Source organism: Ochotona curzoniae, unplaced genomic scaffold (assembly GCF_017591425.1).
Source record: "Ochotona curzoniae isolate NIBS_2020 unplaced genomic scaffold, NIBS_Ocur_1.0 contig_4792, whole genome shotgun sequence".
NCBI lineage: Eukaryota > Metazoa > Chordata > Mammalia > Lagomorpha > Ochotonidae > Ochotona > Ochotona curzoniae.
This window is the reverse complement of record NW_024466389.1, coordinates 9,004,979-9,030,631: the sequence shown is the minus strand read 5'-3', so window position 1 is coordinate 9,030,631 and position 25,653 is coordinate 9,004,979. Positions and strand designations below refer to the sequence as shown.

Below are 25,653 nucleotides of genomic sequence, written 5' to 3'. Positions count from 1 at the left end.
CAGCAGGGAGCTGGCGAGACTCCTGAGGCCAAGGCCACCTGGACACTCCTTACTGCCCGGGTACACCCTCGAGCAGCCACTTAAAATCTGGGCACTTCGGATTTCATAGTATGCACCTCTCAGGTAGAGCAGAATGATTTAATAATGGCCAGGCATGGCAGCAGCTCTTTGGACGGCTCCCAGAGGGACAGTGGTAGCTTGCTTGGTACACATAGAAGAGCCAGGCCCTGTGCAGGCTGAGAAGGGAAGGAACCTCCTGGTCTCAGATAAGTTGGGGTTGGGACAGGGGGTCCTCAAGGGAAGCTGTTTGGTGCTGCCATCACTAGCCTCTCAGGTGAGATGGCACAGAACATGGGTACCAGGCACCCAAGACTGGCAAGTTGGCGTCAGACTGCACATGTCCACATCCCCTCCTGCCTGCAAGGAGCTCCATTCCCAGGGGACGTGGGCCAACCCCGAGGCATGTGTCCCCTGACTGTCCCAAGAGCCGTGTGACTCCAGCAAAGCCTATGTCCCTCTCTGTGCATGATTGGAGACTCAGGCCGAATGATCACCTTTATTACTTGCAAAATGAAGGTTGGCTGGGAAAAGGGGCACCTAGGGCTCCTGTAACTCCACCTGCTGCCTGTCCTGAGGGACTAACCCAGGGGTCTTTGAGGGCCTCTCTCCGAGGGTCTCCATCCCAAACCCTGTCTCCTGGGGCCCCCAGCGTCTTCCCTGCGGCTGTCTCTCAGCAGTGTCCCGAGGTCAAGGCCTTGCCAAGCAGCCAGTCTACAAGTCCTCCAGGATGTGTGTAGGTCAGGGGGATGCAGTCTCTCGGGGCTGGGCAGGTGCAGAGGGCGGAGCCTGGCTTGGAGTTGACTTTGGTGGCCTCTGGGATGGGAAATCCTAAAGGAAGGAGAAGACCAAAGGCTGCAGGACACAGCCTGTCCCCTGGTGGTCTCAGGCCTCCCCCGAGACCTCCCCCACAATCCCCCAGGGCCTCTGGAGTGTCAGCTGGGGTGGGGGTGCTGAGGATCGGGTGGGGGTGTGGCCTCCACCTTCATGACCTTGGCCGATCCAGCCTAGCCCTGGAAGAGTGGGGGAGCAGTTCTTTCTGCCCCCCACCCCGCAGAGAGGGCACCTGGGGACTCCCAGGGCTGCTGGGGTTGAGGGTTGCACGGTCAGAGCGAGGAGCCCACCTGGACTTGGCAGAGGTCGAGCAGCGTGCGGACGCCCACCAGGCACCAGAGTTCCGCCAGCAGCGAGATGAGCACGCCCAGGAGGTCCAGCCAGCGGCCCACGGTCAGCAGCAGCACGAAGAGGCTGCCCATGCGCACCAGCACTGTCTGCACTTGGCCCTGCAGACCCGGGTTGTGCCGCTGTTCCTCTGGGGACGTAAGTGCGCGTCATGGCTGTCCCTGCATCCCAGTGTCCCGTCCTCACGCCCACCTGCGGGACACCGGGCACTGCTGCTTCCCCCTCCCAGGGTCTAGAAAAAGACCTGAGCGTGGCAGTGATTCCTCCCCATCCCAGGACTCCTCAGCTGAGCATGCCCGCTCAGTCCCATTGCCTCTCCCTGCTTCCTGCCACTTCCACTCTGCTCCTGGCTTTGGCCTAAAGTCCCTGTGCGCTGCCCAGCTGAAGAGACCTTCTTAACACATCAGCTCTGTGTGGGACTTCCCGCTGCCTTTGCATTGCAGTCCACACTTCGAGCTTGGTCCCCAGAGCCTGCCCCCCACTCTCCGCCACAGCCTCGTCTGGTCTCTCACTCACTCCCCCTGGGTCCCTCTCCATAGCCACCCCAGCTTTCTTTCTGGTCCTAGGATACTCTAGACTCAGGATACCCCAGGGCCTTTGCACAGCCTTCCTCCCGGCCTAGGTTGCGCTTCCTGCTGCTGCCCCATCCCAACTCTACAGCTGGGGTTGAGGGTTGCACGGTCAGAGCAACCCCTAGGACCCATCTTCCTCTGCTTACTTGTCTGCAACCTGCTCAGCCTGATGAGGTCACGATCCTGGCCCTGGAGCTCTAGAGGTGGCCTCAGCATTTGCAGCCACGTGGCCCTCACTCTTGTGCACAGCCTCTACCTCCAGACCCACCCTCTGGGAGATTGCATCTGCCTGGGCCTGGGACATAATGATGGCTGAGAGGGCCCACCCCCAGCCAGCGAGCCCTCACCTTGCATGTAAATGACCAGAAGTGTGTAGCAGATGGTGAGTGGCATCCAGAAACGCATGGCCTCCGAGGTGGTCAAGAAGTCCTGGTTGATGAGAGCCACCGCCGCCATGTTGCCCACCGCGAAGGCCATGGTCAGGGCGCGGCCCAGCAGCCAGGGGAGGCCGTGGGCGCCTGCCAGCAGGCCCAGGCAGATGCCGCAGGAGCGCTGGCCACTGTGCAGCTCGTAGAGGCGGCAGACGTGGCGGCGGAGGCACCGAGCACCCGAGGCGAGCAGCGCAGCCAGCCCGAGGCCCAGCAGCAGGTTGAGCGTGCGGTGGGGGGAGCCCTCGTGCAGGAAGCTCAGGCCGCAGGTGAGCCCGCAGCCCAGCGAGTACTGGCACAGCAGGAACAGCAGCAGCCTGTCCTTGGCGTCTTGTGGGCCCTGTGCAGGGAGGGGGGCGCAGGAGGGTCTTCCAGGGCTGTCACGTGGAGGGGGAGGGGAGAAGCCCCAGGGGAGGGTGCCTAGTGACCAGCCTAAGCACTAGGGGTCCCACTGCGTGGCTCAAGGGCTGGGGGGTACCACACCTGGACGGCTGGGACTCAGGGCCCGACTGCAGCCCCTGCTGCCTGTGGATCTTGGAGCCTCAGTTTCCCCATCTGCACAAAAGGCTTCTGCATAAAATGGCTGACCTTCATCCTGGCCGGCTGTGGGGTTCCACACAGTGATGCTTTCCAAGTGGCTAGCGTGGGGCCTGGCATCTGGCCAGCTCTGTGCACCTGTACTTGGCACTGGGGTTGGATCCCCCGTATCTCCCAGCCCCAGCAGGTGTGGACACCGGGACCCCAGGGTGCAAATTGCAGCTTTCCTTCTCCATGGCACAGAGAGGGGCTCTAGGAGTGGGACCCAGTCTCCCCTGCTCTCAGTGGGGAAGCTGGGGCCCAGGGCCAGGGAATGACTCCCCAGCAACCCGCCTGACAGCCTCACCTTGCCCAGGGCTAGCAGCGTGGATACAGCACGGAGGGAGAACTCGAGTACCACCAGGGCAGCCACCCGGACCCCCACGACAGCCAGAAACAGGGCCAGCCCTGCCACGTGCACCGTTTCCAGCAAGGCCCACTGGGCCTGCAGCCGCTCCTTCTGGGGTCGCCACGCGGCATCACTGCGGGGCCAGGCAGGACGTGGGTAGAAGGCACGGGTGGTGTTGCCCAGAGGCCTGGCAAGGGGCACCGGTGGGACGCGGGTGTGGGCAACTCACTTGACACAGCCCACGAAGAAGTAGACCTTCAGGAGGCTGCTCAGGACGGAGACCCCACAGGCCCCGATGAGGCCTGGGCAGGCGGGTGGGGGGCAGCAGGTGCAGGGCGTTAGGCTGGAGACCCGCGTGGGGGTGGGTCCACCCAGCCCTGCCCACGGGGCGGAGCTCAGGCCGCATGGGGAGGAGGGGCTCTCACCTTGCAGGAAGCTGTCGAGGAGGCTGGAGCCCCACTCGAGGGAGGGGAGACCGGGGAGCCAGGAGGGGAGGGCGGGCAGGGAGAACATGGCAGCCCCGGGATCCTTCTAGCCAGGTCTGCGCAGGGCCGCGCTGACGTCATGGGGCAAAGGTGTCTGTGGAGAGGTGGGGAGGAGATAGGAAGGGGTCAAAGGCCCCGGGGAGGGGAGGGGAAGCGAGGGAAAGACAGGCCAAGGACTTAACCCTTCCAGGCTGTGGAAAAGCTCCAGGGACAAGCCCCCCCCCCCCCCCCCGTGTACTCCATTTGGGCACCCCAGTGGAGGGGTCTTAGGGGCTGAGCTTGGGTCTCTATCCCTTGCTGGTCTGGGGGCCGCCTGAGCCATGCCTTCCTGGAGCCGCACGTCTGGGTCCTACCCACTCTGTCTGCAGTGTGGGCCCCGCCCCGAGCCCCTGGTCGATCCCCCAAACTGCACACCTTCAGGCTCTGGCCCCATAGCCGAGCTCTGGCCCCGCCCCCTCTGAGCCCCGCCCCCGAATTCCGCGTGGCCCCGCCCCCTCTAAATCCCGCCCAACTGGGCTCCTCCCGGGACACCCCCCTGTGCTCCGCCCCTCCAGAGACCCGCCCCGGGCCCCGCCCCTCTGTGCTCCGCACTGGCCGGAGCGGCTAGTCTTGCTGTTCCCTCCTGTGTCCACTAGGTGACAGGCCTCACCTGAGTCAGAGGGGGCGAGACTCTCCCATCCGCTTGCTGGACTGCGGGAGAGCCGGGAGGGAGCCAGGAGTGGAGGGGTGAATGAGACCTCCACCGATGATTGATGGAAGTAAAGTATAAAACTTTATTGCTTCGGGATCCGGCGCGGTAGCCTAGCGGCTAAAGTCCTTGCCTTGCACGTGCCGGGATCCCATATGGGTGCTGGTTCTAATCCCAGCGGTCTTGCTTCCCATCCAGCTTCCTGCTTGTGGCTTGGGAGAGTAGTCGAAGACAAAGCCTTGGAACTCTGCACCCAGGTGGGAGACCCCCGAAGAAGCTCCTGGCTCCTGGCTTTGGATCAGCTCAGCTCCGGCCATTGCAGTCGCTTGGAAAGTGAATCACCAGACAGTTCTTCCTCCCTGTCTGTATATCTGACTCTCCAATCAAAATAAAATAAATCTTCAAAAAACATACATATATGAAACTTTATTATTTCGGAGTGTGCAGGAGGCAGTGGGTCTGGGAGCAGTTCTTCATGGACTTGGGTTGTGGTGGGGAGGGCTCTGCGGCTGCTGGGTTGGGACCAGACCTGTACCTTCCAGGGAACTGCTGCTGCCCACCCCAGGGCAGGAAGGTCAGAGCAGGCCTTCGAGGTCACCAAGGTCACCGAGGTCACCCGGAGCAAGAATGTGGCTGCTTCTGGGAATAGAGCCCGGGCCCTGGGCCTGCTACCCGCCCTGCCCTGGAGCTCACCAGTTTGGGGGCAGACACATCAGGAGGGGCGCAGTCCCTGAAGTCCAGGACAATTGCTGCCAGGGTATTCCAGCACCTGAGGTCTCCCCACACAGGCAGGAACCCCTAAAGCATGGTGCACCCCTCAGGCCTGGCCAAGCATGGTCCTTGCCTAGGGAGCAAGGTGAGGTCGGCCTGAGCTGAACGCAGCTCAGCCTCAGCTCAAGGCATGGAGTCTGGGAGCACCAGCCTGGCAGAGGCCTCTATGTCACTTTGTCTGAATGATGCTGGTGCCCAGGGCAGTGACTGCAACCCTGGGCATGGCAATCCAGGGCACAGCAGGCAATGATTAGGAGTGAACCCCCTGGGCCTGGGTGGGCCTGCTGCTGGGAGTGGGGCACAGGAGGGGGTGCTGGGCCTATGGCCAGCTCCAGGACAGCTAGTCCTGCCAGCCCAAGCAGTCACTTTGGAACACAATTTCGGGGGGCGAGGTGCCACCTAAGCCTGCTGGTGCTGAGCCTGCCGGGCAGCCTTGCGAAGCTCGTCCCAGAAGAGCATGCTGAGGATGGTGTGGGGGCCCAGGCGCAAGTAGGCAGGACCCAGTCCCTTGTAGAGTGCCAGGGGGCCCTCAAACCGCCAGATCTTCAGCAGGCAGTCAGTGAGGCCCCGATACAGCTGACCCTGGAGACAGATGGGAGTGGGGTCACTTGCATAGCTGCAGGAATGCCAGCATAGCCCTACCTCCCGTTGAGCTTCTTTCTCCAGGCAGCCACAGCCCCACGCCAGGCATGGCCGGTGGCAGACAGGATGGGGAACACCCTAGGGGTGGGGGTGCCTGGCACTGGATCCCTCTGAGCTGCAGTCTTATCTTTGGGAAAGGGAAGGAGGCAGTGAGGAGCAGATGCAATTCCCACGTGCAGAGGCAAAGCAGCTGAACTCATGGGTGGGTGTGCGTGGACCATGGGAAGCAGTCCAGTCGGCCCCCACGCCCACTCCTGCTCACCCTGCAAGCTCCGTCCACCGGCTGGTTGTATAGCCGCGTGCTGACCACGTCGAAGGGGGTCATGACGACCACCACAGCCACACTGCTGATCATGCCCCCCGCCAGGGCCACCAGCCAGCTGTCCTCCGGGAGCCACTGTGGGGATGGCAGAGCCCACTGACACACATGCTGCCCTCCTGGTCCCCAACACACAGAAGGCTGCAGAGGCTGGGGGGAACCCCAACTCCACTGCCACCCTGAACCCCACATAGCTTCAGGCTGCTGGCTGACCTTAGCCCAGCGACCCCATCTGTCACCACCCTGCATGGACGGAGGCCTTATTCCTGCCTGCCTCTTACCTGTTGCTCTTGTACCCAGGTCTTGGCAGAGGTAAAGGTGGCCAGCTGGGCGGCCGAGCCCACCATGACACGGGGCACGGCCCCACCCACGCCCCGCCACAGTCCCAGCAGGCCTTGCTGCCGCCAGATGGTCTCCACGGCGCCCAGGACGCTCTGTGTCGGAGAGGGGAAAGGACGCAGGGTCAGCCAGGGAGTTCTGCTAGCCAGCTAGCCAACCTGGCTCACGAGATTCAAGGAAGGAGGTGCCCACCTGGTGATGGTGCTGGTGCCCCACAGCCATGGCAGCCACCGTTTGGGCCTGCAACTGCGTTTTCACCTGCAAGGACAGAGCAGGTGACGGGCTGGGGTTGAAGACTGGGCAGGCAGAGCCTGTTGAGGGCTTCCCATGGGACCCCACACCTGGGACCAGGCTGGGAGTGGGGCTCTGAAGTGAACAGGGCCCCGAGTCGGCCACCTGTTGCATGGCCTCGAGGATGAGATGAGCTGGCAAAAAGCAGGACACCTGCCCAGGACCAATGCCCAGTGGGATCTCCCAGGGGATAGACCCCCGCCCCGGGGAAGAAGTGAGCAAGCTAGGATTGGTGCCAGCTCCTCTCTGCCACCCTCTAGTCCCCCTCTACCCTGCCTCAGGAGCAGCAGGGCAGAGACCCCAATGGAGTGAGAGTCAGGGCAAGGCCCCCCGCCCAGGCCTAAGCGGCAGATTCCAGGCCCCACCCTGCTTGCCCGGCCTGACCGAGATCTGGCTGGGGTTAGGGGCAATACACTCACCAGATAAGCAGGGCTCCCCACGAAGGCTCCTAGAGCCCCAGCCAGAGCCCCAGCAACCACGGTGCCACCTGGCTGCTGGGTGAGGCCAGCCTGGCAAGCCAGACTGTAGCAGTAGAAACGGACACCATTCATGAGGCCCTGGTAGAGGAGACCAGCGGCCAGCCCTTTCTGCAGGCCCCGCAGGCCATCTGCACGGGCCACTGCGGCCACAGCAGCCAGCAAGCCCCGGTAGGGTCTCGGGTAGGTGCCCCGGGCCTGCAGCTCCCCCTGCAGCTGTAGCCTCGTCTTCACCACTTCCAGGGGATTGGTGAAGACACAAGCCAGACAGCAGGCTGAAGCGCCCAACACCAGATCCACAGCTGGGGACACTGCCTCCATGGATCCGGTGCCAGGGGCTGGCTATGCCCAGGTCAAGGGCATGACACAGTCCCTGGGGCGGTGACGTTTAGGCTGTCTGCACCTGCTAAGGCTCACAGGACGGACGATCCAGGAGTCCTGGGGCCATGTCCAGAGGGCTGGGGTCCTAGTGTGACAGGCCCTCGGCAGCCTGCGGTGCCCTGGTCAGCCTTGAAAATCCACTTGCTCAGCTCAGCCGGGGCCAGTTGCTGGAGCCTCAGGCACGCCACACCCCTGCTGGCTCTGCCCAATCCGAGCTGGCTCGGGCGGGGGCGGGCCTGGACCCTGGGATCTGGGCAAAAGGTCACTGGGTGCTGGAGGGAGAGGGGGGGCAGGGGAAGGTACCTGCCCTTTCTGCTCTCTCTGGCTTAGAATGTGGCGCTCCAGCTCAGGGCCCTGGCCTTGGGCCAGTGCCTCAGGAGGCCCCTGGCACAGGGGACAAGGAAAACTCAGCAACCGCCCTCCCTCCACCTGCCTGTCCCACTGGCCCCTAGAGTCGATGGTCCCACTGGCAGGAGCCTCGGGGTCCAACTTAACTCCACCTCTGGGAGGTACCTTCTTGATGTTTATGGCCAATGCTTTGGGTGCAAAGTCCACGTGGGAGTCTCAAAGTTGTTTGACACCAAAATAAATGTATCTTCCAATTTCACTTTTCAACAGTTTTTGAAGGTCCCTCATGCATTGTTAAAGCTTTACTTATTTCTTTGAAAACCAAAGTTGCAGTGAGGATCTTCCAACTGCCGATACACTCTCAATGGGGCCAGGCACGATGGCTAAGAGGCTAAATCACTGCCTTGCACGCACCAGAATCGCTTGGGCACCAGTTTGTGTCCTGGTTGCTCCGCTTCCCATCCAGCTCCCTGCCTGTGGCCTGGGAAAGCAGTCAAGGACGGCCCAAAGCCTTGGGACCCTGCACCAGCGTAGGAGACCTATTCCTGGTTTGTTTGGCTCAACTCCAGCCACTGTAACAACATGAGACATGAACCAGTGGATGGAACATTTGTTTTCAAAGATTTATTTGTTTTTATTGGAAAGGCAGATATACAGAGACAGAGAGGAAGCTCTTCCATCTGATTGTTCACTCCCCAAGTGGCCACTACAGCCAGAGCAGAGCTGAGCCAATCTGAAGCCAGGAGCCTCTTCCAGGTCTCCCATGCGAATGCAGGGTTCCAAAGCTTTGGGCTATCCTCGACTGCTTTCCCAGGCCACAAGCAGGGAGCTGGATGGGAAACGGAGCTGTCAGGATTAGAACCGGTGACCATGGGGGATCCTGGCACATTCAAGGTATTTTTATTATTTTTTAAAGATTTATTTTATTTTTATCGTAAAGTCAGATATACAGAAAGGAAAAACAGGAAGATCTTCCATCTGATGATTCACTCCCCAAGTGACCACAAAGGCTGGTGCTGCACCGATCCGAAGCCAGGAGCCAGGAACTTCTCCAGATCTCCCATGCAGTTACAGGGACCCAAGGCTTTGGCCCATCCCCGACTGCTTTCCCAGGTCACAAGCAGGGAGCTGGATGGGAAGTGGGGCTGCCAGGATAGAACCAGCACGCATATTGGATCCCAGCGCTTTCAAGGCAAGGACTTTAGCCACTAAGCCACCGCACTGGGACCAAGGCGAGGACTTCAGCCACTATGCCATCACACTGGGCCCAAAAATAAATCTTAAAGAAAAGGAAAATGGTGGGCCCTGCGTGGATGGGAAGTGGAGCAACTGGGAATCAAACCAGTGCCAATATGGGATGTTGGTGCTGTAGGCAACAGCTTAACGTACTTTGCTACAGCACACCACCCTCCCGCCGCCTCCTGTGTTCTGCCATGTTGCTGTTTCCTTATGGAGAGCGGCACTTTGGTCTCTCCCTCTAAGGAGGCATCTTGCAGCTTTCTGCAGTACCTCAGCACACACAGGTCACCCCCCTCGCACGCTGTGGCCGCCCTGAGGGCTGGTGGCTACTGTGCGGCCCTAGGTGTGGTGTGTGATGTGGCAGGATGGAGGGCAGGGCGAGGCCTCACCACACGCCCCAGAATGGTGCCCAGGGAGGTGTTCATTCTCTGTCACATTGTGACTGACCACAGACAACAAAACCCGGGCAGGGCTGTGGCACTGACTTAGCCGGGTCTCTTGGATGCGGGGGGGTCTCATGCTTCCCCCTGGCCGCTCTCCTACTGTCCTTTGAGGGCCCTGGGTGGGTAGCAGCTGAAATGAGGGCCACTGTGCCTCAAGCAGTGGCCTCTGGCTTCAGCTGCCTGGCCAGGAAGGACTTACCTATCAGGCCCTCCCCACCTCCTGTACCCTGGGATGGAGGTGGGCTGTATGCTTGGCACTGCTGGCAAGACCGGTCTATCTGGGCTGGGCCACCACCTGCTCCCACCTTGCAAAGGCCTTTTCCAGGCCACCCTGAGTCCGGTAAACCCAGAAGCAGAGCTGCAGACCCCGAGACCCTGTGGCCTGGCTTGGTGGCTCCAACCACCCCTCCTCTGCCACTCCGGTCCTTGGTAGCACTGAGCAGCTGTAGCAGCCCTGCCATCATCCCAGCAGGTGCCAGCATCCTTGGGCTTGCCCCCGCCACCGGGCAGCCCAGCAGGAGGCCAGGGGACAGCTTGGACTCTTTTGGGTTGGTCCCAAGAGCAAGTGGCCCTCATGCCACCTTGGCTGTGGCTACTCAGGACTGAGTGGGTAGGCAAGGCGGTGATGCCGACTAGTTCTGGTGGCACACCCCGCTGGGAGCAGGGGCCAGTGGCTGCCCCTCCCCTGCCTGCTGCAGCAACCAAGAGGGAAGGCAAATGTTGGGCCTCAGTGTCTACGGGTCACAGCTCATCGGCCTCGTCCCAGGGGTCAGGGGTGGAGCAAATGACGGAGGAATGCCTGCAGAATGACACCCCAACACCCCCACCCCACAGATGGCCAGGCCCATGTTTTGGCAATATAACATGTCTATTTTATTTTAAAAAACAAAACCCACACCACCTGAGCCCTTCCCAGAGAGCTCCTGACGGAGTACCTGGGCAGCCTGGCTCCCGCCAAGCAGATGCTGGCAGGAGCTGTCACCATGGCCCCCCAGGCTGCCGGCTCTGTTCCTCGCCAGCCCCTTCTGCCCGTCTTCTGCTCTTCATCCCTGGGTCCTGTGGGCACTGCCGGGCTGGAGGAGGCAGGGGCAGGGCCGTGGGCATGCAGGGCAGCCTGGCAACCTGGGGGGCAGCCCTGCCACAGCCCCAGGCTTAGCAGGGTGGCAGCTATGCACGGGGCTGGGCCGGTGAGGGGGGCACATGCAGTCTCACGTGCTCTGGCCTCCCCGCAACGCTGAGAGTCTTCAGAGACACATGAGGTTGGCTGGGCCCCAGGTGGCTCTGAGCCTCTGCAGGGCTCCTGATCCAGGAGGGACAGGGTGCCTGCACCGCCAGGCCTCTCTCCCCTTCTTCCTGCTGTGAGGTGGCAGCCCAGGGAGACAGCATGGAAGCCGAGAGCCCACAGGGCTCATTCTTCTGCCCAGCAGCTTGCTGGACAGCATGCTCAGGGACACTGGGCACCCACTCCAGGTGCCCAGGACAGTCATCAGCCCTGTGTGAACTGTTGAACGGTCTGGAGGCCTGGCTCTGAGCGGCACACAAGCTGGTCATGGCAGTGCACCTGCTGGCCGACTACCTCCCCTTCCCACCCTGCCTCAGCACCAGGGGTCCCTGGAGGCTCGGCCGCGGCACAGGCTGTCGCTGCGCTGCCAGGTGCTATGGATCAGGCTCAAGGCGTCCTCAAGCTTCTGCCTGCTGGAGGCTTCAGGGATGGCCTTGTGGGGGAGGTCCACCTGGCGGGCGAGTGGGCAGCGTGTAAGGGCCACAGGAGCTCCTGGCTCAGCTGTGGCCGGGACCCATGAGGCTTCCCTGCCCCTACTCAGTGTAACCCAGGACAGCCCTGGCCAAGGCTGAAGCCTAGCATGTGCTCACAGCCCACCCATTCCAGTGGTTGGAGGCTCCAAGGGGGTGCCCAGCCCTGTGGTCCTGAACCCTCGCCAGCTGGGCTGGGCTCAGCCCCTCTGCATTGCATACAGGCATGGAGACCAGAGCTAGCGTCAGGAATTGTATCCCCTGGTTTCCCTGTCCTGGGCTGGTGTGTGTGTCCCTGAACCGCAGTCTCACTGTTGTGTCCGGGATTCGGGTGGCAGTCTTGAGTGGTGCGGGGCAGCTGGTACCTGGTAGATGGTTCTCCAAGTGGCGCTCAGTGCAGACAGGAAGCGGTCCAGTTCTGAAGGGCAGCTCAGGTAGATGACCCAGGGTGGGGGCAGCTGCGGGCCATCCTGGGAGAACTCCTAGGGGAGGTGGCCCCATGAGCAAGGGTGACTTTCTCCCTCTGGGGCTGCCACCCTCGCCCGCCCTGCTCACCAAGATGCAGTACTCCTTGCCCGGCTCCAGCGACACAGCACTGACGTCAGCCAGCTTGGCGGTGCCCAGGGAGCGGAAGAAGCTGGTCTGGCAATCCTCATGGCATGTGAAGAGGCGGTCGTCGGTGATGACCAGGCAGCAGGGGATGCAGGGGCTGGGGGCGACCCCCTGGGGGATAACCTGCAGCCAGGCGTGTGTGGTGAGTCCTCCAGGGCTGACCAGGACTGCACCAGCCCCTCTGGCCTCCCTCAGGGGCTTCATGTGGCCTCCACCTCTGGGCTCTGTCTCTGGGCACCCCCAGATTGCTCTGTGCCTGTGTGGGCTTCAGGATGAGACTTGGGTGGGAGGTGGCGGGAGACGCTCACCCCTTTGGACACGGCCTGGCAGAGGTGCTGCATCCAGTCGGCCATCTCGGCCTCGCTCTCGGCACTCAGCTCCAGGCAGGGCCGGTCGGCGAGAACGACCTGGAAGGCGTGGGGCCGATCCGTGGTGTTGGATCTCCGGCAGCCACCGCACTGCTCCCCCCTGGGCCAGAGGAGGAGGGGTGAAACGGGGCGAGGTGGCAGAGGAGGTCAGGGCCCCTGGACACAAGGCCTGAGCGTTGGAGGGTGCCGGAAGGCAGTGGCAGTGCCATGCGGGCTGTGTAACACTGTTTATCCCGGGAATTACCAAGGTCCCCCTGGGCCCCTGCACGTGGCTGGGTGGGGGTGAGGACGGCCTGAGTGCAGCGCCAGCCGCCAGCACATGCGCCTCTTGCTGCACACTGCCTCTTCTGGCCAAGGGACTCCGCAAGGGGGTGTGTGTCTGCCTCCCCCCAGGCTAGGGGTTCCCTATCATCTCTCCCTAGTAGCCCTTAGAGCTCAGCAAGCCCAGAGTCCCAGACAGGACTAGGAGGGGTCTGTTGAGGAACTCCAGGCTTTGACCTGCAAGCAGCAAGGCCTGGCCCTGACAGCTGCCCAGCACCCCCCATCTCCTGGACTCACCCCATGTTCACTGAGAGCAGGGGAATGACGTCAGTGCGGTCTGGGTACTGGTACAGGATCCCATTGCTGTAGGGGCACAAACCAGCAAGGGTCAAGCCCATTCTGAGGATGGGGGGCCAGGTGGAGGGCACAATCTGGGGTCTCCTCCACTGGCTGTGGCTGTGAAGACCAGGGGGCCTCTTTGCCTCAGGATGGAGCCACAAGGCACAGCTCAGGGGGTGTATCTTTGCCTGAGGCACCCAGGGAGGGCACAGCACCGGCATCTCCTCAACCCTGGTAGGAAGGGAGGGCTCCTTCTGCAGGCCCCCTCAGCAGGGACCTGCCACAACAGCCTAGCACCTGGGAGCTGTGTGCGGGGATCTACCTGAGAACCACGAAGCAGGTCTTCCAGTGTTCCTTGCCCAGGTAGGAGGTGCCAGCCTTGTAGTGCAGCATGCCTTCTTTGGTGATGGTGCCCTCCGGGGGTGAGCAGTGGCAGGGCATGGAAGCCAGGGACTCATCCATGGGGTCCTCCCAGTGCACAAGCCCGTAGAAGTGTACAGTGACGGTGGAAGCCTGAGGATGTGGGCAGGAGATGAGGTGGCTGTGGGCTGCACTGGGCTGTGGCTCACGCAGGACCCAGTGCCAGGCCTGAGGGTGTGGGCAGGAGATGAGGTGGCTGTGGGCTGCACTGGGCTGTGGCTCACGCAGGACCCAGTGCCAGGCCTGAGGGTGTGGGCAGGAGATGAGGTGGCTGCGGGCTGCACTGGGCTGTGGCTCACACAGGACCCAGTGCCAGGTACAGTTACTGAGAGGGTCAGGGCGCCTGACCTCAGCACCCAGCTGAGAGGGGAGGCAGCGTGTGGAGTGTGAGAGCCCCTGATCCAGGAGGGTGGGAGGGGGTCGTGGGCAGCACGTGACCCTAACCCCAAGGCTGGCCGTACAGTGACGCCTCAGGGACTGACCTCGCACTTGGACTCCTGGGCCACGAATTTGGCCAGTGCCAGCTTCTCCATAGTGGCATCAGTGAGGACGCTGGGGTAGGGCGGCTCACGGCAGCCTTTGATCATGGCTGACTTGAGAGACACCAAGAAGAACCTGAACAGGGAGGGGGTCTGCTGTGAGTGGGCACACGGTCTCCGTGGCCAGCAGGATTTTGTCCTGAGAGCTCCCGGCCTACAGGAGTCACAGACCCTTCGGGGGAGGAGTGGGCTGGATCCTGTGCTGAGGGGCGGCAGTGGCCCAGGGAGGACAGAAGTCCATGTTCACCAAGCAGTAACTGGACAAGGTCAAAGCGACACAGCAAGGGTAGACTGGACAAGGTGGGCAGGACCTGGGTGATGGGGCTTGGGCACCTCACTATACATAAGCATCTGTGAGCCAGGTCAGCGTGGCTCTGCGCCTTCCTCATTGCTGGAAATCTCCTGCAGCCCCCTCCCCTCTGCAGGTCACAAGGGTTGAGAGCCCCTGGGCTGACCGCATGAGTCAGCAGTCAGGACTCCCTGTTCTCCTGCCTCTGACCAGACTGTGAGGGCCAAGGAACATGTGTCTCCACTTCCCAGGCCATGGCCAGCCCTCCCAATCCTGACACGGGCAGAGGCGGGACGGTCACTCACTCAGCCAGGGCCACATCAGCTGTGTCGAGCAGAAACTGCTTCCTGCGGTTGGTGCACACCAGCTTCACCGTCTGCTGGTCAAGGCCAACCTGCCGGAAGCCATACCCTGACATGCACCTGGGGCTTGGCACCCACCTGGCAGAGGGCAGCATGGCAAGGGAGGGACGAGGCACACCCTGGGGGCACCATGGAACAGAACCACCGAGACCTGGGGATTGGCCTGAGCCACAGAGGGACAGGGAGAGATCTGGCATAGGAAGAGGTGGCCTCAGGTTTGGCTCTCAGCCCTGGCCTCGTCCACGGAGGCCTGAGAGTGTGTCAGCTTCAGGCTTGAACTCACCGACACATAGTCAAGTTCATTGTAAGAGACAGCCTCTTCTACCAGGTATGGCTTCTCTGTGGCCCCTGGGAGAAGAGACCCCAATACCTGTTAGCCCAATGGCCTCTTCTCCCTCCTGCCTCTCCACCCACCTAGAGGGGACCCCCTTGTCCTGTAAAATGGCAGGCTGGGAAGACATGGGACATTCACAGAGGGGAGAGTGCTGGGAGAAAGGGGTGGGTGCTTGCCCCCCGTGGGTGTAGCACCTTTGCGCAGCAGGTAGACGTAGCAATCTGTGAGCAGCACGTACAGCAGCTGCAGGTTGCCCTCCATGTGCCCAGTGCTCATCCGGATCATCTGAGGGGCCGAGGTGCATGGTCATGTGCGGGACCCCCGCAGTGCCCCCTCCGAGCGGGCCTCAGCCCGGCCTGCCCTGCCCCGCCCTGCCCCGCCCTGGCTGCGCCTCCTGGGACTCACTTTGAACAGCTGCTCCTCATTTTCTCGGAACACATGGATCATCAGCAGGAGTAAGTGGTTGTTGTCAACTCTGAGAGGGACGAACATGGGAAGGACAGGGGTCAGGGTGCAGAGGCTCCCCCTGCCCCAGGGGCTTCCCCCTCTCCACCTCCCAGGGCTGGCTTTCCTGGCACCTGCTTGCAGGCTGGGGAGCTGCGCACCAGACTCCCTCCCTGGGCTTGCTCACCTGAACTCTGAAGAGTGCGGCACCTCGGAAGGGCTCCCCTGCCCCTCCTCCACCCCCGAGTCCTCAGCACTGCTCAGACTCGGGCTGGGCTGGTCCCGCTTGAGCTGGGGAGCCTCCTGGGTCCTGGGCTCTGGCTCGGGCACAGGCATCTCGCTTCCTGGGGCTGACTGGCCGTGCAGATCCAGGGCCTCCCCAGCGGTGTCCCCTAAGGGCCAAGGCGTCGGCCCCTCTCTTCCTCCTCCTCCCTTTTCTTCTTGGCCAGCAGCCGCAGGGCCACCAGGAACATGCAGCGGTTCGCCAAGCCCTGCAGAGTCATGGTTGCCGCCACTTGGTGCAGCAGCACTTGGACTCTGGATGGTAAAGCGGTAGAAGTCCATGGGGGCTGGAAGCCCCTCACTAAAGTCGCAAAATGGCGGCTTCTCCGGGGCTTCCCCGGGAGAGCCGGTCCGAAAGGACTGGTCTGGGGGCTCGACGGCAGAACACCAGGTGCTGGGGTCCAGCTGCCCTTGGAGCTGGTCAATGACCTTGCTCAGTGGCTGACCCAGACGTTCCATGGACGTGTCTTTCATCTCGGGGATCAGCAAGCCCATGGGGCCAGGCTCTGAGCGCTCACTGCTCTCAGTGGTGCTGCTGGGCCCTTCTCCCTCGTCCTGGGGGGAAGCCAGGGTGGTGTCGGGGGAGTCCTGGCCGAGGCCTGGGCTGCTCATGAGGCTGTCGTCGTCCTCCTGCCTGGCACACTTGTGCTGACCAGCGGGAGGGTGAAGGGGACTGGCTCCCTCCTCCGGCCTGGGCTTCTTCTTCTTGCCAATCTTCTTCTTCTTGCTGACCCTGGAACAGCAGTGGTGGCTCGGATGTAATATCTGAGTTACTGAGAGACATCAGGCGGGGGTCAAACAGCTGATGCCGGGCGTGGGACCTCCATGGGCAAGGCCAGTGTCTATGTGGGCACGGGCTGGGGTAGGTAACAGGCCCATGGTGTCCCCAGTGCTAAAGATGTATAGTACAGAGTGGGGCCATGGGGCATGAAACACATACAGATGCCAGCAGCAGAGGAACTGACGGCTGACGAAGGAGCCAGCTGCGTCCATCTGGGACAAAGCCAGGCCGCACTCAACTGGCCTCTCCCTGAGGCCTCCTCTCAGGACAAGGAGTCGTCCTAGGTGCCTGAGCTGCCGGAGGCCTGCGGACAGCGGAGTCTGAGCAGACTCACTTCCCCTTAGGTGTCATCCCGGCTAAGTCACCCAGGAATTCACTCAGGGTTCAAACTCCAGGCCCTATTCTTTAGTTGAGTAGGCTGGAGCAGGTCTGGGGAGGCTGGGGCGGGGAAGGCGAGGGGAGCGAGCCTCTAGGTGTCACACCCCTTCTATTTCCTTGTTCTTTCAAAGAGCTAAGCTGAACGAGAATTGGTACAAATCTCAGAAACTGCTCACGGACTTTCCAGAATCCCTCAAGAGTAAGTCGGAAGGTGGCCCCTGGCCCTAAATGTACCAAACGTTCTGGCTGCTCTGCTGTGGTGCCAAAAGGCAGTTTGGCTGCTGCCTATGCTGGCTACCTGAGGCTCTCCCAGCAAATCTTCCCTTCTTTCTTTCTTTTTAAATATCTTTCTATTTATAATGAAACACAAATTTACAGAGAGAAGGAGAGATAAAGAGAGAGTTCTTCTATCTGCTGATTTACTCCCCAAGTCGCCACAATGGCCAGAGCTGAGCCAATCCAAAGCCAGGAGCTGGGGAGTTTCTTCTGGGTCTCCCATGTGGGTGCAGGGTCTCAAGGCTTTGGACCATCCTCTGTTGCTTTCCCAGGCCACAAACAGGGAGCCAGATGAGAAGGGGAGCAGCTGGAACTTGAACCAGTGCCCATATGGGATCTTGGCGCTTTAAAGGGGAAGGATTAGCCATTGTGCCAGGGCCTGCCCCCTAAATCTCATGCTGAAACCCTTCCCTCCCTGGGAGGTGATGAGGGAGCGAGGGTAGACCTGGCAGCAATGGGACCAGGGCTCCAGAGGGCTTCTGCCTTGCCCCACCACATGAGGACACAGGGAGGGCAGATCTCTGAGACCCAGAGGGCAGCCCTTGCCAGCAGCTGGCCGCACCAGCACTCTGAGCTTGGCTCAGGTCCCCATCCCACAACTGGGGAAACCTGCCTCTGCCCGAGGTCTGCAGCCTTTGGTGCAGTCCCAGCAGCCTGTGCTCACAAGCACGGAGCTTCAGGATTTTTTTTTTTAAATCTATTTTTAAAAATAGAGCCACAGAGACACACTAATACACATACAGAATCTTCCATCCATGAGTTTACCCCAAATTTCCAAAGCCAGGAAATCTACCTGGGTCTCCCTTGTGCTTGGGCTGTTTTCCACTGCCTTCCCAGGCAGGAAGCCAGATCAGAGATGGAATAACCAGGACCCAAACCAGCACACCATAGGTTTAACCTGCTCTGCCACGTCAGTCCCAGGGACAGGCCTTGTGATTCTTCGTGCTTGAAGACCTGTCCTGGGCCCTGTGGTGTGGCCTAGCAGCTAAAGTCCTCACCTTGAACACGCCAGGATCCCATATGGGCGCCAGTTCTAATCCCGGCAGCTCCACTTCCCATCCAGCTCCCTGCTTGTGGCCTGGGAAAGCAGTCGAGGATGGCCCAAAGCCTTGGGACCCTGCACCCGTGTGGGAAACCTGGAAGAAGTTCCTGGATCCTGGCTTCAGATTGGCATAGCATCGGCTGTTGCGGCTCACTTGAGGAGTGAATCATCAGAAGATCTTCCACCCTATCTCTCTTCCTCTCTATATATCTGACTTTTCAATAAATAAATAAATCTTAAAAAAAAAAAAGACCTGCCCAAGGGGATGGGCCTGTGACACAACGGGTTAAGCTGCCACCTGGGATACCTAGTTGGAGTCCTGGCCATCTGGCATGCCCAGCCAATGCTCCCGGGAGGTAGGAACAATGATGGAGACCAGCCTGCAGTTCTGTTTCCTGGCTTCAGGACATGTAGGGGACAAATCAGCAGACAGAAGGAAAATCTCTCTCTCTGTGCTTCTTCTCTTTGTCATCTGCCTTTCAAATAATGAAGTCACAATTCCCCAGAAGGGTCTCCCAGGGGGCGACTGACTGCCATGGACCACAGACAGTCAGGCTGCCTGCCCACAGTGCCGGGGCCTTGCTGCCTCACCTGATGACCTCGAGCTCGGCACAGGCTTCCGGCAGCTCAGGCACCTGAGACTCCTCCTTGTCCTCAGAGGTGGCATGCACGGGGGTTGTGTCAGAGGAGGACACGGTCTCAGCTTGCTCCTCGTTGAAGGGGTTGTGGCGCTGAGTGGGACTCCTGGTGGACGCCTTGCTGCTGGTCAGGTCTGAGGCTGTGGAGCGCGGCCCGCTGACGGTGTCTGTGAGGTCTCCATCTGGTAGGAAAGGAAAATGGCCCATCAGGCACCTGCCTCATGCCAGGAGGGGCCTTCTTCCCAGGGGATCCCAGTGGGGTGGCCCGGCCTGACAGGAGGTGACATTTGCACGTTAGAAGCTGTGCAGGAGGGCACACCACTACTTGGCCAAGTTAGTGTTAAGCACTCCAAGGTGAGGCAGCTCCCAGGCTCAAGGCCCTTAAGGATGGTGATCTTGATGCCTCCAGGCTGGGGCCCACAAAGAGACAACAGGTGCACCCCTCTCAGGTAACCCCAGAACACTCCTCTTTAGGATGTGTGGGGAGGTGAGCAGCCCCTGCAACCCACACCCCACTAGCAGGGCTGACATGCCCCAAGTCCTCTGAAGGGCCCTGCAGAGGCAGACAGCAAAGAACACAGAGCAAGACCTCAGAGATGACGGTTATAGCAGGAGGCAGGGCTCCCAGGGAGAAAATGGAGAGCCAGGAGTTGAGGGTCAGGAAGGGAGGGCAGCTGGGAGTACAGAACACAGGGGAGAGAATGCGGTGAGGGCACAGGGCCAGCAAGAACACGGTGGACAGAGGAGGGGTGGGGCAGGCCACCCCGGGGAGGAGGCTGTCTCTTTTCCCTGAGCCGCTCACCCTGCGCCAGTGCCTTTAGGGGTGACGCTGAGAACACGGGTCCCTTCAAGCCCCAGCTTGCTGACTGTCCTGACTGCCCCTTCATGGTGACACCCCCTCCCACAGCTCCACTTGGGGAGAAGGCGGAGGGATGTGGCAGCTCCTCCAGCAGAGCTGGTCTAACCGCTGCCCTCCTCGCACTGGCACAGGAGGCAAACCAAGCAAGGATGTGTACAGATGGAGCCACTGAGGCAGAATTGAGGCCCGGCTTGGGGAGCTGCCTATGTGGGGCTTACTGCCAAAGACAGCTCCAACTGCCCAGGTCGTGCTGGCCATGATCAGTTCTGAAGAGATGTGCCCATCCTGCTCTCAGCTTTGCTGTAGGCTCTGGAAACCCTGGGGCAGCAGTCTGCTGGTGCAGCACACCCCCACATGAGGCAAATGAAGGGGCTAAAAGAAACCACCAGCTCTGCCAGGAAACACGAGCAGCACAGAAGACTGCAGGTCTCCTGGGACACCAGAGACCTCGTTCTCAAATGCAGAAACCCCGCCTCTCGGCCAGGGTCGGCAGAGAGGGCTCCGTGCAGGCCCCATGTGGTGCTGTTCAGTCCTGCACTGGCAGCTGTTCAGGGAGGCACGTGGCAGCCTCCGATGGTACCCACCAGCTCTGTAAAGAAGCCAATGTCCTCCCAAGAGGACCAAGAGTCTGGTGCGACCTCCAGGGCCAGGGAGAGTACCCAGGCTCCCCTAAGAGCTGCCGCTCTGCGCTCAGGAATTCAGTGGTACACAAGGAAGTCAGGAGGGCAGGAGGCCATTGCTGGGATTACTCTCACCCTGGCCTGGCCTGAGCCCGGGGAGCCCGGGGAGCTCGGACGGGCTGGAGAGGAAGGCCAGGCACTGCTGTCACGTGACCGAGCCAGGCTTATCAAGAGGGGTTAGTTGTTAGACTCAGCGGGGAAACCAGCACCCAGCACACGTGCTGCAAGGAGAGAGGCTGACAGGACAGATGATGTCACGATGGAATTCTGGTTTTCGGGCCAATGCTCCTCAAAGGTGGGACCCTTCCATGTTGGTTCTTGGCCAATGACACCATTCATTTCTTTTGATGTCACGTCTATTTTCCTCCCAGTTATACTGTTTCATAGTCATGTAACTTGGGAAAAGCTCCTAGGTCAGGCATCACTGGGGTGGGGAGCAAGCCGCTGTGCGCCCCCTCCTCAGGGTGAGGAGGCTTTCACCACCCCCATTCCAGGCCGCACATGGCCCCCAGACAGGAGCTCTTTAATAATAACTGGAACCTGAAATGGCCTCCGACTTCAAAGAGGAACATTCACTCATCTGAAACTTTCACTTTGCAAAACGTTGGTAACCTGGGTGATGAGCTTCATGAGTTAACACCAGCCCAGAGAGGAACTCCAGACACAAAGGCAGCCAAGCACTGCTGCCCGGAAGACAGGGTGAGGGCCTGACAGGTGTCATTGCAATTGGCCTCAAGACTTTGAGGTGCCATCTCCCTGCAGGAGGTCTCTGGGCCTGGGTGGCACCCTTCCACACACCTCTTTCACCCGTGCTTGAGAGGGTGGAGACAGCAGGAAGGGTCAGAGAGAACCGAGCCCCTCAGTTTTTGGATGCTCATTGGACTCAAAGGAGCTGGCGACCTGCACAATTAAAGACATGGCTTCCAGAACAAGTCCCTGCTCGCTGGGCTGCTCCAGCAGCACTTCCCCACATACCTTGGCTAGGCCAATAGGTACAGGGTGATCCAGTGTCCCCCAAAATTCAGCCACTTAGCAACTGCCCCTGGCCACTGTCCCAAGGCAGGAGTGCTGCCCTGGGAGAGAAGATTCACCTAGAACTAAAGGCCAAGTTCTCCTCTTGCAGAATTCCATCTATTAGAACATCAAACTTTGCTTTATTATAATCATTGTAATATTAAGATTTTATAAATAATAAGGAGATGATTTTGAAACATGCAGCAAGCTGGGCATTGAAACATTGCAAAACAGGAAAAAGAGGGTCCCAGTGGACTCTGTCCCACCTTCCCAGTCTGTGCTGGGTACAGACGGCACTGCTGGAAACACATCTCCAAAATCATAATCTACAAAAATGAGGGACAAAACTGGAGATTAGAAACAGGCGGTAGAAGGATGGGGTGAGTGGGGACAACAGGGTGGGAGCCAAGGGGAGAGGAGAAACCAAGACAGAAGAACCTTCAACTTTGTACCTGTTCTCAAAGGGCCTCCGGGGAATTTACTAAGAGCCTGGCAGCTTCTCAGCTTGGGCCCTGACCCAGGAGCCGCATGGCTGTCCCAGTCGTGGGGACAATCCCTTCCCAACAACCCAGAACTGTGTTCTAATGGAGACGGGCCCCTTGAATCTGACCTCTGCACGAGGACAAGCTCCTGTGTTGTAGCTCCAGCAGCTCAATCCCTAAACTACAGGAGCTGGGTGGACTCAAGGAGATACTCCGTCTCTGCTGGCCTGAGTGCTCCCTCAGAGCTCACTCTGACTTCTGCTCTAACGCAGCCAGTGAACCCAAGCCAGGAGACTGAGTGCCCAGTTCCTTTTGCAAGTCTTGCTAACAGCAAGTTTCAAAGTAACCTCCATCAGGGGCTTCTGGTCCATGGCACAAGCAAGAACTCAGTGCCAAGGCAATCCAAGGGAATCAGGGCCTGAACCTGTGTGTGGGCCCCTTCTCCTGGAGGTGAGGTGGGTGAAGGCCAGGAAGATGCCAGGTTCCCCCAGGTGATGAAGGAGGAACGGCCAGTTTTTGCAAATGAACAGCAAGGCCAAAGTTTGAACACAAAAAATAAAAACCGAACAGGTTATCCATACAACTTGTTGGATGGAGATAACAAAATACAGATTCTTCTTCAATCTCCAATGCAACAGGTACAACCATCCTAACACACCAGCAGAGAGGGCAGAAGCTCCTGGCTCCGGCCTGGCCCAATCCCATGGGATGCAGGAGTTGGAGGACATAGAAGTTGGTGAGTCGGCCTTTACTTGGCCCGGTCTGGTTCTCTCCCCTCTTCCCAGGGGTTGCTGAGCCTCTCTGCCTAGAACCTGGGGTGGGACAAAGCTTGCCAAAGCAGACAACACTCACCCTTGCACCAGCAGGCCATGGTTTCCAGGTTGCACTGCTAATCCCTCCTTGCTCAGAAAACCACCCTGGCATGTGACCAGAACCTTCTGCAAGAGGGCCTAACACTCATAAAATTCTGCTGGGGCTCTTTGTGCCAGGAATTTGTCTTTTAGCTACTGAAAGGACTCCACGGAAATACAAATGTGGAAAATGGCCAACCCTGTTCAAGGGAATTTCACCCACCAGAACAAAGCTGGCCAAGAAGTGCCCTGGCCCGGCTGAAGCGACTCCAGCTCTCATTCCGGGCAGAGGTTCAGCTCCCATCTGCCCTGGGGCCACTTACCCTCACTGGACGGGGCGATGGCACTGTCGTCCCACTCCAGGTTGGTGGAGGTGACAGAGTTGAAGGAATTGAGGGACAGACTATCTGAGCCATGGACCGAGCTGGGAAGGCGGTCTTCAAAGTCCAACAGGTACTGAGGCTTGTAGTAGTCAGGCATGTAGGGGGCCAGGTCTAAGTAAGGGGCATCCTGGAGAGAGAAGGTGGAGAGACACTTGGTGGAGGCCTCAGGTGTGCCAGAAAGCAGGCCCTCCACAGATGGCAGCAGGAGTCTCGCCAGGCCTGGAGACATAGATCTGCCTCTGCCAAAGCCCTCCCCATGCTCCTTTTCCTTGGGAGATCAGTGAGAGCATCCACAGGTAAATCCAGAGATAAACTGCTAGAGTCATGTGAGGGGCTCCTGGTGTAACAGAGTCAGTCAAGCTGCCACCCACAATGGTGACATCTCATCTAAGCTCTGGTCCGAGTCCCAGCCACCCACTTTCGATCCAGCTTCCTGCTAATGTGCCTGAGAAAGCAGTGGAAGATGGCCAAAGTGAACCAGCAGATGAAGGATCTGTCTCCTCTCTGTGCAATTCCTTCAAATAAACACATAAATCCTCAAAACAAAACAAAAAAATAGCCCAAAGAGTAATGTGAGAGGTCTTGCTATCGGAGCCGTGGACTCCAGCTGGATCCTCCAACACTGCCTCGTTCCTTCACTGTGAGAATCACACATCCTGCCTCATTTTCACCCCTAGCACAGCCCTTCTCATCAGCTGCTAGAGCCAGGGCTGAGGGAGGGAGGACACATTCAGGACACAGCGGCTACAGCCCCGCAAGTGGCCCAGGCCTGACAGGCGCTTTGTAACCAACAGGAAATCCATTCACTGCTCCACTGTCTTTCCCCGCCTCTTTTTTTTTTAAAAGATTTATTTCATTTTTTATTTGAAAGTCAGATATATAGAGAGGAGGAGAAATAGAGGGAAACATCTTCCATCCATTGATTCCCTCCAAAGTGGCCACAACGGCTGGAGCTGAGCTGAGCTGAGCCGATCCGAAGCCAGGAGCCCGGAGCCTCCTCCAGGTCTCTGACATGGCTGCAGTTCTACACCCACTTTCCCAGGCCAAAAGCAGGGAGCTGGATGGGAAGCAGGGCTGCCAGGATTAGAACCAGTGCCCATATGGGATCCCAGTGTGCACTCAAGGTGAGGACTTCAGCCGCTAGGCCATCAGGCTGGGCCCAACTGATTCACTTTCTGCAGTTGTAATTATCCACAGTCAACCACAGTCTAAAAATATTCAATGGAAAATTCTAGTTGTCAACAATTCATAAGTCTTAAATAACTTCTGTTAGTGTATTGTTACAATGGTTCTTTTTTGTTGTTGCTAATCTTTTACTGTGCCTAATTTAAAAATTACACTTAATCATAGCTATGCATGTATAGAAGAAACACAGCGTCTACAAGGTTTAATACTATCTGCCATTCCAGGTATCCACTTAAAACCCCTCCCTGCAGCAACATGGGACCACTGTGCAGTGTCTGCTAGCGAGGCAACCAGCAGCACGTCAGATGGGACATGTGCACTGTGCCATCTGAACCCCAGGAAGCCCAGGGAAGAATCAGCTGTGTCTGTTGTGTTTTTGTTTTTTTTGTTTTTGTTTTGTTTTTTTTGTTTTTTTTTTTTTTTTTTTTTTTAAGGCAGAGCTACAGAGAAAGGAAGAGACAGAAAGATCCTCCATTTGCTGGTTTACTCCCCAAGTGGCCATAATGGAGCTGAGCTGATCCGAAGCCAGAAGCCAGGAGCCTCCTCTGGGTCTCCTATATGAGCAGAGGGTCCCAAGGCTTTGGGCCACCCTCCACTGCTTTCTGCTGACCATGAACACTTTCCTCATCTGAGCAAACTTCTGAGAAGCTTTCTAAAAGGGACCTGACAAGTCAAGCCACCACCCCTCCTTTGTCTTCCACCAGCAGTATGGGTCGAGGTGTCTCACCAGGTCCAGGTTGAATCGAATGAACTCCAGCCCAGACACCAGGGTCAGGAAGAGAGCGAGGTGATCGTGGCTGCAGACCAGGGCGTTCCTAAAGGACACAGAGGTGACAATGGTGCTTGCCTGCCTGCTTGCCAGCACATCTCACTACCAAGCCAACTGTGTTGAAATTAAATGTTTGACCTTCTCACGCCTGCAGCCTGTTCAATAGCCCTTTCCTTCCAGCATCACTACCAGTTTGGGGCCACCTGGCACTTTCCCGCCCACATCTTTGGAGATGGGCCCTTAGCACGGCTCATTAGCCTCTTGGACACAGCCAGGGTGTAATATTCTGTCCTAGCAGCCACCCCTGAAGAGGGCCCAGTCAAGGGGGACACTCGGGTCAGGTCTGAGGCCTGGGTAGAGGGTCAGGCAGCTGCAGAATATCACACTGGACACAGGAGCCTAGACCAGATACCAGTGCCCCTGGCCAATGTGCCAGCAAATCTCTGAGAATCTGGGGCAACCAACATGTCCTCAATGTGAATGCCAGGCTATGCCGTGGTGGCTTCTCATGGGACGAGTTTGTGGGAGGAGGCCCGAGGGGTGCTCTGGGGCTAGTGAGACCAACCACCCAACACGCACTTGAAGTAGTACTTGTGCAGCAGGCCCAGGTTCTCCTGGAACAGCCGCAGGTAGCTCTCCAAGGAGTTCTCGTTCAGGGCCAGGTATAGCCAGGCCCGGCCTGCAAACAAAGGCAGCAGTAACCAGAAGGAAAGTCTGTCAGGCAAAG

General features: G+C 59.2%; 3 protein-coding genes across 6 annotated transcripts in view; all 3 read right to left on the bottom strand.

The window, feature by feature from the left end:
• Nucleotides 1-798: 798 nt before the first annotated feature.
• TMEM82 (transmembrane protein 82) lies at nucleotides 799-3,677 on the bottom strand. Its single transcript, XM_040987615.1, has 6 exons — nucleotides 3,590-3,677; nucleotides 3,394-3,466; nucleotides 3,123-3,297; nucleotides 2,159-2,579; nucleotides 1,182-1,369; nucleotides 799-888 (listed from the first exon to the last, which is right to left on the bottom strand). The coding sequence occupies exons 1-6, from the start codon at nucleotides 3,675-3,677 to the stop codon at nucleotides 799-801; spliced, it is 1,035 nt and encodes a 344-aa protein (XP_040843549.1).
• A 1,819-nt stretch (nucleotides 3,678-5,496) lies between these two features.
• On the bottom strand, nucleotides 5,497-7,523 carry SLC25A34 (solute carrier family 25 member 34). The gene is made up of 5 exons (XM_040987675.1): nucleotides 7,119-7,523; nucleotides 6,601-6,666; nucleotides 6,351-6,503; nucleotides 6,013-6,147; nucleotides 5,497-5,690 (listed from the first exon to the last, which is right to left on the bottom strand). The coding sequence occupies exons 1-5, from the start codon at nucleotides 7,494-7,496 to the stop codon at nucleotides 5,508-5,510; spliced, it is 915 nt and encodes a 304-aa protein (XP_040843609.1). The 5' UTR covers nucleotides 7,497-7,523; the 3' UTR covers nucleotides 5,497-5,507.
• Nucleotides 7,524-10,260: 2,737 nt separating this feature from the next.
• Nucleotides 10,261-25,653, bottom strand: part of PLEKHM2 (pleckstrin homology and RUN domain containing M2) — a 42,345-nt gene continuing 26,952 nt past the window's right edge. The window contains exons 4-20 of one of the 4 annotated variants that reach the window (XM_040987953.1): nucleotides 25,506-25,605; nucleotides 24,885-24,972; nucleotides 22,913-23,099; nucleotides 21,523-21,582; nucleotides 18,657-18,885; nucleotides 15,494-16,321; nucleotides 15,268-15,337; nucleotides 15,057-15,147; nucleotides 14,812-14,876; nucleotides 14,472-14,560; nucleotides 13,821-13,953; nucleotides 13,241-13,431; nucleotides 12,877-12,942; nucleotides 12,259-12,418; nucleotides 11,894-12,073; nucleotides 11,704-11,820; nucleotides 10,263-11,319 (exon numbers count right to left, since the gene is read on the bottom strand). In XM_040987953.1, coding sequence (XP_040843887.1) covers nucleotides 11,182-11,319; nucleotides 11,704-11,820; nucleotides 11,894-12,073; nucleotides 12,259-12,418; nucleotides 12,877-12,942; nucleotides 13,241-13,431; nucleotides 13,821-13,953; nucleotides 14,472-14,560; nucleotides 14,812-14,876; nucleotides 15,057-15,147; nucleotides 15,268-15,337; nucleotides 15,494-16,321; nucleotides 18,657-18,885; nucleotides 21,523-21,582; nucleotides 22,913-23,099; nucleotides 24,885-24,972; nucleotides 25,506-25,605 — 2,792 coding nt within the window. In that variant the 3' untranslated portion in view covers nucleotides 10,263-11,181. Of the gene's footprint in view, nucleotides 11,320-11,703; nucleotides 11,821-11,893; nucleotides 12,074-12,258; nucleotides 12,419-12,876; nucleotides 12,943-13,240; nucleotides 13,432-13,820; nucleotides 13,954-14,471; nucleotides 14,561-14,811; nucleotides 14,877-15,056; nucleotides 15,148-15,267; nucleotides 15,338-15,493; nucleotides 16,322-18,656; nucleotides 18,886-21,522; nucleotides 21,583-22,912; nucleotides 23,100-24,884; nucleotides 24,973-25,505; nucleotides 25,606-25,653 lie in introns of those variants that run through there. The other 3 variants (XM_040987955.1, XM_040987954.1, XR_005884687.1) reach the window with 3 other exon arrangements.

Excerpts from the sequence above, each read along its gene's own strand:
- TMEM82 (XM_040987615.1), bottom strand. The coding sequence starts at position 3,677 with ATGTTCTCCCTGCCCGCCCTCCCCTCCTGGCTCCCCGGTCTCCCCTCC. Across the intron at positions 3,467-3,589 it reads CCTCGACAGCTTCCTGCAAG|GCCTCATCGGGGCCTGTGGG; the intron begins GTGAGAGCCCCT and ends CCGCCTGCCCAG. Across the intron at positions 889-1,181 it reads TCGACCTCTGCCAAGTCCAG|GATTTCCCATCCCAGAGGCC; the intron begins GTGGGCTCCTCG and ends TCCTTCCTTTAG.
- SLC25A34 (XM_040987675.1), bottom strand. The coding sequence starts at position 7,496 with ATGGAGGCAGTGTCCCCAGCTGTGGATCTGGTGTTGGGCGCTTCAGCC. Across the intron at positions 6,667-7,118 it reads TGGGGAGCCCTGCTTATCTG|GTGAAAACGCAGTTGCAGGC; the intron begins GTGAGTGTATTG and ends CTGTCCTTGCAG. Across the intron at positions 6,148-6,350 it reads CCTGGGTACAAGAGCAACAG|TGGCTCCCGGAGGACAGCTG; the intron begins GTAAGAGGCAGG and ends CCATCCCCACAG.